General features: G+C 29.1%; 1 protein-coding gene across 1 annotated transcript; it reads right to left on the bottom strand.

The window, feature by feature from the left end:
* Positions 1 to 10,547: 10,547 nt before the first annotated feature.
* LOC107892859 (uncharacterized) lies at positions 10,548 to 11,588 on the bottom strand. The gene is made up of 3 exons (XM_016817893.2): positions 11,218 to 11,588; positions 11,026 to 11,131; positions 10,548 to 10,879 (listed from the first exon to the last, which is right to left on the bottom strand). The coding sequence occupies exons 1-3, from the start codon at positions 11,266 to 11,268 to the stop codon at positions 10,722 to 10,724; spliced, it is 315 nt and encodes a 104-aa protein (XP_016673382.2). The 5' UTR covers positions 11,269 to 11,588; the 3' UTR covers positions 10,548 to 10,721.
* Between the last annotated feature and the right edge of the window lie 474 nt (positions 11,589 to 12,062).

Below are 12,062 nucleotides of genomic sequence, written 5' to 3'. Positions count from 1 at the left end.
GGGAATTTAAGGTTTTAAGGTTCCAAGCTCAATTGGTAAGTCAAATTAAGTCTTTTTCTTATAATTTTGAGTTTTTGGAATCCTAGAGATAAATACTACTTGATTTATGTTGATATTTTGAAAGTTAGTAGATTGTTAGACATGAGTTATGTTGAATTAATTGATGAACTAGAGGTTAAAATGATTGAATTTTAAGTTAGAAGTTAGTAAAAGATTGATTTGTAAAATAAAATATAAGTTTTGAATTGATAGGGATTAAATTGAAAGAATCCCGAAATTAGGGATTTATGGGGAAATTGAAGAATTAAACTGAGTTTATAGTAAGAATTAAGAGAGAATATAGAGTTAGAATGCAAAAATAAAATTAGTATTGATAAGGGATTAAATTAGAATTTGATGTTGTCATAGAAGGGAAAAATGATCAGTATGTCATAAAACATAAGAAAATAGGATGAAGTTTAATTTACGAGCCTTGGGGCAAAAGTGCAAATATGTGAAAGTTTAGGGGCAAAAATGTGATTTTTCCAAAGTTTGAGTAAAGGGTTGTTTTGATAAATGTTGATATTAAATAAGCTAAATTTGCTATTATAGATCAAGAAGAGCGAAATTCGGGAGTAGATCGGGGAAAAGAAAGAGTAAAGGACTAAATTGTAAACTTTAGTCACATTTTGTATCGAGGTAAGTTTACAGTAAATAAATGCAATATTCTTTTATTTTACATTATTATTGTCAATTTTCAGCATTTATATATTTATGTTATGAAAATATTTAAAGTCGAATTTAAGGTGAAGTGATAGAGGAAAAGTGTTAGAAAGCCCCGGTTGAACCCTAGGAATGTTAGGATATTAGGGTTGACAGGACAGAACAGAAATGAGCCATGTAAGTCCATATTAGAAATATGGCTTTGGAGACAGGATTGAGCCATGTAAGTCCATATTATATATGGCATTGGAGACAGGAATAATTCATGTAAGTCCATGTCAAAGACATGACATTGGCAGGGTATTGATAGACAGGAATGACCCTAGTATCCTTAGTATTTCGAGTGGTTCAACGGGTCAGAATACGAGTTAAATTACAGTGAATTAACAGCAAAGGAAAAGTAGATTATATTTATGAAAAAGGAAAGGTCAGGTAAGAAAGAAGGTAAAGGAATAAAGAAGAAGATAGAAATTGAGAAGTAAAGAAATTTATGATGTTAGATGATATTATGCATAATTATCCATTATGTTGAATGTTGTGATTTATTTGCTTGTAAGCTTACTAAGCCTAGTGCTTAATCTCTTTATTTTCTTCTTCTTATAGTACTTATCTAACCACTCGGGGATCGAAGGAAACGTCGGAGGTCGATCACACTATCAAAGAAATAACTCGGTATAGTTAGACGTTTTGTTTTGTGTATGGCATGTATAGAAACTTAGCTACTTTTGGTATAATATGAACAATGAGTGATGTGTAAGTAGTTGATGATGTATGGTTATTAAAATGATTAAGGATGAAGGTGTTTGTTGTTATGAAAGATTAGGTGATAAATTATGCATGGAAATTATGAAAGGATAAAATTTTGCAAAGAAACAGAATTCAGGCAGCACAGTGACGTGAATTTGAAAAATCACCCAAGATAGTATAAAATGAATTAGAGGGTGAATGATATATGGAATTAAAGCTTGTTGAGTCTATTTTCATGGAAAAATAACGGTGTAGAAAAAAGAAATTTATATTTTAAGATATGTGAATTTTAGTAAGATAGGGTCAGAACTGTTTTTGGAGTCTCCTATTCTGAGTTTAGAAAATAATTACAAATTGTACAAAAATGGTTATGAGTTGAAATTTACATGCTTAGATTCCTTAATGAGTCTATTTTTCTATAGAAACAAGTAAGAACTTCATATGAAAATCCTATAGCGAGAAAACTTATTTTTAGTGACTAGAGGTCAGGGCAGTCTGGTGGTGACACAGGGGAGACTTTAACTAATAAACTGTACTAATTTGCTGAACCAAAAATTCTAAAAATTTTATGGTGAGTAGATATATGAGTCTAGTTTCAGGGAAAATTTACGGGATTAAATTTCGAGTTCTTTAGCTCAAGTTATAATTAATTTAGTAACTGCTGCGCGATTAGACAGATTTACTGCGAATAATGAAATAAATTTTCAAACCTAGTTTTTATGCTCCGAACTGGTAAGATAAGCTAAGTAATGCCTCGTGCTCGACTCCAGAAACGGTCTCGGGTAAGGGGTGTTACAATTAGTGTTACTTTTTTATGAGACACCAAAATTAATTATTGTACTGATTCACTTGTGGTTGATGACATGTATTTTTATAATTTTAAATACTTAATTATTTTTAGATTAATTTGTTTATTTTATTTTAATTTTTACAAGTTAGTTTGTGAAACTAAACACGAAATCAAATAAATTTTTTTTGAGTTAGCTTTGATATTTAAACTCGACAAAGAATTTTATTGTAGTAGGCAAAATTATGTTATCAACCTCTATATTATGTGTAAGTTGTAGGTTTAGTTCTTGTAGTTTAATTTGGTCATTTTTAATCTTTATACTATTCAAATTTTAAAATTTCAGTGATGATCGAATAGTAACTGTTAATTAATTGATGCTAAGTCTGATAGGAATATTATTTTTTACACATGTTTTATATATGAGTTAACAATAAACTAATTAAATCGGTAATATTTAACCTCAACTTCATGACTTATTTTTAGTAAAGAGAAGGAAAAGTTTCCGCTTATTTTGAAGAGCTCTTATTTTTTACAAGAGTTTTTACTTATTTTTCTAATTTTAAGTTTAGATCTGTACTAATTATTATTTATTTTATGTCTAATTATTGTAATGCATATGCCATAAATAAGCTTTTTTTTTTCTCACGTTATTACACTAGTAACCAACATAACATAAGTTATATATTTTCAAAAATCTTATGCGGTAAACACATTATCATTTGTTTAATATCATACCAACTTAATAATTTTACATATTACTTTGAAAAAAAAAGCTAATTAATAGATGTAATAAATTTCATGTATGTCAAAAATTAAATTTTATAATTTTAAAAATAATTAAATTAAAGAATAGAGGATGATTATAAACAATAATTGTTAAGACAAAAGAATTTAGGTCAAAATCATGGAAAAGATACATTTTATATTAATATTATGATCCTGTTTACAAGTAAACTTGAAATTAGGCGATATTTATGCATAATTTATTGGAAACAAAAAAAAAAAAAGTAGATCGTGTTGATCTTTTTTAATTTCTAAATATTCTATTTAATATTTCTAATCGAATTTGGAAATCCTAGCTGTGTACCATCTCTTGCAAGTCAAATATATCTTTGGATTTTATTTAAACTTGCCTTTATTTACTGTTTGGTCTTTCAACTATACTTATTTTTTCATATTAGTATTTAAAATTATTTTTATCACATTTTGGTACCTGTACTATAGTTTTATTGAACTTTTTGACCCCTATTGCTAATGGTGTTAAAAAACTAATTAGAACACCGCACATGTCCCCATCAACTGCTAATGTGGAAGATGATGTGGCCATTGACAGCATTGACCAAATAAAAAATTGTAGAAAAATATTAAAAAATATAAAAATATTTAAAATATATATAATTGTAATAAAATACTTAAAATTTGTAAAAAATTAAATATTTTTAAAATGTTTTAAAATTATAAAAAAATTATTAAAAATAATAAAATATTATTTAAAATTTTTAAAAATTATTAGAATCGTAAATATTTATTAAAAGTTGTAAATAATTAACAAAACAAATTCTTCTTCAATTTTCTCTACAAATTCTAAAAGAATACAAGAAGATTCTCTATGTTGTCATCTACTTTATTTCTTGATTTATTCTAACATTACTGTTTTTAGATCCGCGGTCTTGAAACAGGAACAACATATGATTCGATTAAAAAATTGTATAAATTGTAAAATTCATGTAAAAATTGTGTAATTTTTGGTTAAATGCGAACAATTCAAAAATTTTAAATAATTTTTATAGTTTTTAATAATTATTTACAATTTTTTTAATAATTTTTTCTATTTTACAAATTTTAAATATTATTTTATAATTTTAATAACTTTTACAATTTTAAATTATTTTTAATAATATTTAATAATTATTTAAAAAAATTACTATTTTTAATAATATAAATATTTTTTACAATTTTTGTATGTAAAAAACTTACATTAATAAAATTTTTAACAATTTTTTGGTCTAGTCAGCACAATCAATGCATAATCAATGCGGTCAATGACCATGTCATCGTCCACATAACAATCAACGAAAACAATGGCATGTTCTGGTTGGTTACTATTCTTTTAACACCATAAATCGTAAAACTACAAAATATAACAAAATTATAGTTTAAGTGTCAAAATGAAATAAAAAATTTTAAATACTAACATCGAAAATTTGATATAGTTTTATAATGATTAGACCATCTATATCATATGAATATAAATATTATACTTTTACACATTAACTTATGAAAGTTGTCCAATATCAAGATTCATGCCTAGTTCACATTTAAAAAAAAACGCCTAAATTGACTTCCCTATGAAAGAGATTTGTCACGTGACTTGTCACCTGTCATGGTTCTTTCTTTCTTTTCTTTTGTTTTTAGTGTTCCTAATAAGGTTTTTCAAGATAGATGTTCTTCACATGCAATTAAAAATGCTCTTTCTTCACATTTGAACGGTCCACTCTTCCACATATTTTAATAATTGATTTATATAAATTCAATAATCCTTGTTAGGTATAATTATGTTTTTTCCATAAAAATAATTAGTATAAATTTAAATTTAAATTTAAAATGATAAATAAAATTTTTGTAAAAAAAATTTAAAAAATAAGAAAAATTCTCTCTTCATCATAAATAAATCATATGAATGATTAAAAACTAACCAATTAACATATATCCAAACCAATAATCTTGATGTGGTCCAAGTATTGACAAACATCTGATTGGAGGATTCAAATATTATCGTGTTTAGAAAGATTTAGCGAATTATGAGATTTGAACGACAATGGCAAATTAAGCATGTGACTAAAGACTATAACATGGTTGCGAATCAATTGGCCAAATTAAATCTAATGTGAAAGTCAAGCTTACAGATTTTACGTGGCTCCAAATGAAATATTAGAGGCCACAAAATGAGTTATAAAGCATGAGGGAATCTCCAATTTTAAATGCAAGTGGAAGCTTAAACAAAGGGCGTCCGGGCCTGTATTACTGGCTAGGTTGGTCCTCCAGCTGTTGGTGATTTTTGTTTTGATTTGGTTTATGAAGTTGACTCTACTCAAGCTTTTATTTTTGGACGAGAAAACAACAATGTCACAGGGATTTGTGTCCTTAAGAGGAGAATTGTACATGAAAAGGATATGGATAGACCCAGATTTCTATACCTTTTTCTAAAACCCTAAATAATACCCTTTTTTTGTGGTATTCTCTTCTTTCTAACTTATATATTCTAAAGATTTGGTGGGCTTCACTTGAGAATCTACCTCCCAAGGTGACTTTAATGCTACTATTTACACTTTCTATATCAAAACTGTCAAATCATTGGTTCTGTAATAAAAGACTCCCATTGAATTATATGTTTAAACTTTGAACAATTCCACCTCTTCCCTTAGCAAAAAAAAAGGCTAAATCCGATCATAATCCAAAATAGCGTAGGAGCTACATGGTAAAGAAGCAACAATTTCAGATTTAAGTAAATTATTATATGAAAGTAGATCTCAGCCTCTATGGCCATTCTTTCTTATAATAAATGCAAAAGAGGTGAATACATTGGATGAAATGTATTGAAAAGACTTGGGTGAATCAATCTTTGAAACATTGGCTTGGAAAAGGAGCTAATTAAGCTGATTTTCCCATGATTTTTGGATCAGAAGAAACCTTTTAGCGCATGTCTAAATTAAATCAATCAGCTTCAAGCATATGATTAAATTCCAAGTTTGTAAATGAAGCAATGTCATCAGATATTATAATAATAATTGGAGAACTATTTCAATCAGTGCTGCAATATTTTGTGATGTTCAATTATTTTTCTTGACTTACTGATTCTGCCTTCAATGTTTGTCTCGTTCCTCCCAACATTTTCTCCCGATTTGCAATAATTTTCTCACCTATTTTCCTACATGATTGGTAAGGGCAGCCCAAACCCATACCAGTTTCTCCTAAATTACTAATTTCAATCTCATGAACCAAAAAAAAAACATAAACTTTAAATAGAAAACAAACAAACGAAAATCAAACCCTCACTTCCTATCTCAAAAATGCAAAAACTTGAGCCAAGAAGCAATCTTTTTTGTGTTTCCTGTTTCATCTTCTGTCTACAAAACAACATGTTTCACCAACCATTCCTGTATAGTTTGTCAATGCCCTATCATTTAGGTAGGTCATGTTGATTTTGAATCGATTCAATTTAGGATAAGTTCGAGTCATTTCGAGATTCAAAATTTTTAAATTTATCATTCAAAATTTTCGAATCAAATCATTTTAGATTTTGTCATTTTTTAGGATCGGATTTCATGCATATTTAGTTCAGATAAGAACAACACGGAAAAACCTTTATTTCAGTGTAAAAGGCAAAGCAAAACAGCACCATAAGAAGAAAAAAATGATTGCTGTCTCCATTCTCTAGGATAGAAGTTGATTAAAGCTAAGTTCCGCTCTTCCATTCCATCACAATGATGGAGACTCGACAGTGTCGTTTCCGTATGTTCTTTTCTCTTTCTTTCTAGACACCTTTTTTTTTTCCACAAGGGATCCAAAGATTGTCGTAGGAAACATGTGAAAGTAATATTATGTTGAAAGAAATTAGAAATTAACATAAATGCAATAAGCATTACTTATACCTGCCACTCATGGCCTGTGTTGTATGTGTAGGAAGGTTTCTTCCATTAATTGCTTAGCAATTAGTATGAAATATTATTATTATTATTTATGGTTTAAATATTGGGAAATATAAAAAGAAAAAGAAAAAGAAAAAGAAAAAGCGAGCAATAGCTTTGACTATAGTGTATTGGAGGCCGAAATCAACATTATTAATTATGGCTTTTTGAATAACTATAATTGTAGGTTACCTTTTGACAGACAAATTAACTTAATAAAGGAGAAAAATGGGCATAAGTTAAATACAAAGGTAACCGAGTAGAAATAAGAGGTGGTTCTTACTCTGAAGAAAAGAAGTGGAAAATAGATGAAGGGATTCATTGACATTATAAGATAGAAGGTTGAACACCTGTCATCAGAACCCACCCGTGAACATTCAAAATAATAGAGAGCTGAGTTTGATGGAATTTGTAATAGAGAAGCCCAACCCAAATGGTAATGAATTGGGAAGTTGCGTATGCAAAAAAGAGCAGTAGTGGGAACGGAGCAAGGGAAAACAAGGGACAAAGGATTAGGAAAGAATCTCCTCCGTCAGGAGCGGGGTGGTTGACTGGAGACTGAAATCAGCAGGGGAATCAATCCCCTTGCCCATCAAGCTGATCGAGAGATGAAAAGAAGCCGGCTATTGCGGGCTCTGCCACTCCCCAAGGGGACATTTGCAGCTTCTCACTTGTTTTATTTACGTACTTGTGATGTGAGGAGTTGTAGCCTTTTGATTTGAATTGAAATGAAATTCAAAATATTTACTCTAAAATTATTATTTTTATATAATTAAAAGTATGTTTCCCTATTTTATGATTTAAGACTAATTTTGATAACATCGAATGGTACATTAACTTTAAATTTAATTTAAAAGAGGATCACACACTTGCACCAATGACTTCCATAGGATCTTCTACAAGGATATTAGCAGCGTGTCCATCCCTTTCTACAAGCAACACAATGAAGGGCTCCACATTTAAATGCTCACCACATGTTGGTGAACAAAATCAATAAATTCCTTCTCCTCCAAGCAAGCATCAGCTCGGCAAGAGGTCCTCGTCATGCCATGACCATCCCATACGTGACATGGCTCGGCAATAGTAATGATGTTTTAAACTCTCTGCAAGCCTCACTGGCAAATCAAATCAACCTAGATCACTTTATAACTTAATCTTTCGTCTAGATGACAATTGTTATACTCATGTCTCACTAAACTACTCAATGACTATAGGAATGCAATGAAGCTTATTCTTATGGCTTTGCCAGAAAGATAATTCCTATCTAAAAAATGTCTTACTTAAACATCATGTCATGTTAGGCGAGCCCAGACAACCCTTAGAAGATGTATGGAGAAGAGTTTTTGACAATGCCCGTTAATCTATTGCATCCCTAACCTGACAAATCCCTCACTTAGTCCCTTCAAGTCGACTACAATTGTACCCTTGGAAAATATCTTCTACTCTACCATATGCACTTAAGGAGTAGGGAACTCAACAGCTGAGACCCACACCAAGTCTACCTCTCATTATAAATACTCATTTTTTGCATCAAGGCAAGGAGATAGAGAATCCATATATCCCCTAAGCTCAAGCCCAACCTTGAGATCTCTAAACCACAATTTCCAGTAGTTGGTGTAAACCACCTTTATTTTAGTGGCATTTTATACTCCTATGGTGTGAACCGCCACCCTTATTTTATTCTACATTTGGTATAACTTAATTGTTATAACAACTTCAGTTTTATGCTTTACAGTTGATTAAGTAAGAATAAAAAAATTGATTAAATCTTACTCAAATAAAGCTTTAAAATATTTAAATTTAGAGATAATAAAATTATTCAAATTAAACTTAGTCCATATCTCAAACTAAATTAATAATGACAAAACTAGTGTATTTTAATTTTGGTTAAAATATACCATAAGTTCATCTATTTTTGTAAAAATTGAAATTTAGTCTTTTTACTTTTCAGATATTAAAATTCAAACATTATTAGGATTATTTTGTTAAATTCAAACTGATTATAACGTCGTTTTTAGTTATATAGTTACCAAATGAGTATTTAAAAAAAATTAAAATATCACGCCAACAATTTTAACAAAAAATAAACAATATTAATAATTGTACCTAAATTTTGAAATTCAAAATGCAAATGGACTAAATTTCATATTTACGAAAAGTATAAACACTTGGCACATATATTAACCTTTCTTTTTTAATGAAAAGTGAGAAGTCGAATATCATATTATCATTCCAGAAACGTAGATGATAGATGATGTAAAATCGAGGCCCAATTTTTTTGGGCTTGAAATGCCATGTTTTACACAATTGGATTTGAAATTTGAGGCCGAATGATACTATTTTTTTAGTCAGCCCAGTTTTAGCAATTCTCATTTTCCAATATTAAAAATGTTTTCAAGTAAAATCCTCTTAGATGAAAGCATTATAAATAGATATATAAAAACATGAAAAATGATCTTTTTGGCTCCAGAAAAAGTTATTTTAATTATTCATTTAATTTTTTTAACCTTTAAACTTACATTTTTCTCAAATCACCCCTAAATGAATAAAAAAATTAATATTTATTAACTTTGCTAACGTGGCATACACGAGAATTACCCTGTAGATAACATGTCAGCATTTAATTAATTTTTTAAAATTTTAAAATTATATTTTTTAAAATTTTTAATTTTAAAAACCAGCTTTTTATAAATTTTAAAAACTTTTAAATTAAAAAATAATTAAATATTGATGTTATCCACATGGTGTGACTATTTTATTTCTTTTCTCTTCTATTAGTGAGTTTTTGAAGATGCTAACTCAACAAATTATATGTGCTTAATTTCATGGAAGGTCTAAATATACATATTTATGGACCGAATTCTTTTGTGCAAATCCAATTTTAATTATAAAAAAATATTAAGAATAAATTTTTTTTGAGTATTTTTCAAAAAAAAAAACTTTAAGTAATAATGTTAAACTTTAAGTAATATGACAGAGATATCATATTGATTAAAAAATAAAATTTAATAAATATAATATAAATCATGCATGTCAAATTATTAATAAATATAATGTTATAGATTAATATTGATTAAAAAATTTATATGCATGAAATATTGTATAATTATATTGATAAATTTAACGTTTTTAAAATATTGATTGAATAAAACATAATAGAAATGTGTAAAAATATTTCAATTTTATACTAGTGTAAATAGATCCCACCCTTATGTATTTATATATATATATATTAACTTTAGTCAAATTACATTTTAAGTCATCTAAATTTTGAAAAAATTTATTTTAACCTCATATTTAAGTGATTGCCTCTTAGATTGAAAAAATATATATAAATTTATTTTGAATATGTAACTTCGCTCTAAGTACATCATTTTTTATTCTCTAACAAAATTCTATTGCTAAGAAAAAAGAAGAAAACGAAAATTTGATCTTTTCTTTACTAAAACGTGGATAAAAATATGTTCAGTAGTCGATGTACCTGTAAATGTACTCGCATCTCTTTGACACGTTTGTTTTTTCTTTTGTAGAATTTGACACGTGCATTTTCAAGCTTTATTCACCAACAACATGAATAAACACACACATGTATATACAACAAACGAGATTGTGAGCAAAGCTTGAAGCAATTAAAATTGTTTAGTGAGTTTATTGCTTAGGAATATAGCAAGGTAACCTTACACTCAACCATGGTATCATGCAAGGGATATTGCCTCAACTTTCATGCCTACTTTTACAATACACTTTCAACACCAAAAAGGAAGAACAAATAGTTTGGAACAATATGATGATATTTAGTAGTGGAGTTGATCGTTGCCATTGTTGTCCCTTATGTAAGCATGGAGACTCCTCTGAATCCTTTGTCTTTTCTCTATTTCAGTGGCTCTCTCATGGCTTCCCCTTGTGTATGCCTCAAAGAACTCCTTGTTCTCTTTCTCCAACTCAATCCAAACTTTAACCAATACATATACGCATCCTATTAATTATATTACTAACAACAAAACTACTTAATAAGACCCTTACGGTCAAGTTCATCATGTACGATGTATATGCTGCTTGATTGATCAAGAAAGAGGAAAGTGTCGGAAGAATAACTACCTGTTGAAGTAATAACTGGTTTTATATTTGCATGCTTTGACAAAGCTTCCATGCACTCTTCTTTGCTCATCTTAAATACCAAACACTCTTCTATAAGACGGTGCACCTGTATTTATATACATGATCATCTTAGTTAGCAATAGCCAACAAAAATGGAAATAAAATAAAAAGAAATAATTAGCTACAACTTACCATGTGAATATACGAAGAAGAAGAAGATGATGATGATGATGAGTCAGCCATAAATAAAAACAAAAACTAAAATACTTAAAGAGGAAAAGAGAGATGAAGAAGAAACTAGAAAATGAATTAGAGAGGAAAAGAGAAAGTAGGAGAGGGTAGACTGGGAATAATAATGATAATAGCAAGCTATGAGATGAAGATTTCAAGAGAATCCCAAATTGTTTGAATAAAAAATATATTAATGCACTGTTGTTCTTACAGTTATGATACTATGAATGATGTCATGCATAACATAACATAGGTTTTTGATGGGGTACAAGGTCGCACGTGGGACGACGTGTGTGATTGGTGGATCTGAGATTTTTGTAAGCAAATCCTCGTTTGTCTCTTACGTGGACATTATGCCCCTCTCCACGTGACCCCTTGGTCCGTTTTTTTTTCCCTTGCCATAACTATGAAAAATCGATTTTATGGTTAAAAAAAGTTGATAATGAGAATTGAATGATAGATGGAGAAGTTGGATTTGAAGTATAATTATTGGGATCTTAAGTAAAGGGCAGAACACCTTTTGTGGCCTAACTGTAGGCTAGTCTATAAAGGGGAAGGGGGGTTAGCAGCCCCATCACCATAACTCAATAGCTTCCCAAACATCCTCCAAAGATTCATAGAGAATTTTCGTTTCGATTATCATTCATAGCAAACAATGATCATCCCCACTCCATCATCGGTTTCTGCCTCAGGATTCACGTGAAAGCAGTGCAGTGGCTTCATCTTTCAATATCCCTTTCCTGCTTGATATTATTAAAATATAGGCTCAAACAATTATTACGTTCCGTCCCCCTTTAATCTTTGAT

The sequence above is a fragment of the Gossypium hirsutum genome, chromosome D09, assembly GCF_007990345.1.
Source record: "Gossypium hirsutum isolate 1008001.06 chromosome D09, Gossypium_hirsutum_v2.1, whole genome shotgun sequence".
Lineage (NCBI taxonomy): Eukaryota > Viridiplantae > Streptophyta > Magnoliopsida > Malvales > Malvaceae > Gossypium > Gossypium hirsutum.
The sequence above is the reverse complement of the archived record's forward strand: the minus strand, read 5'-3'. Positions and strand labels throughout refer to the sequence as shown.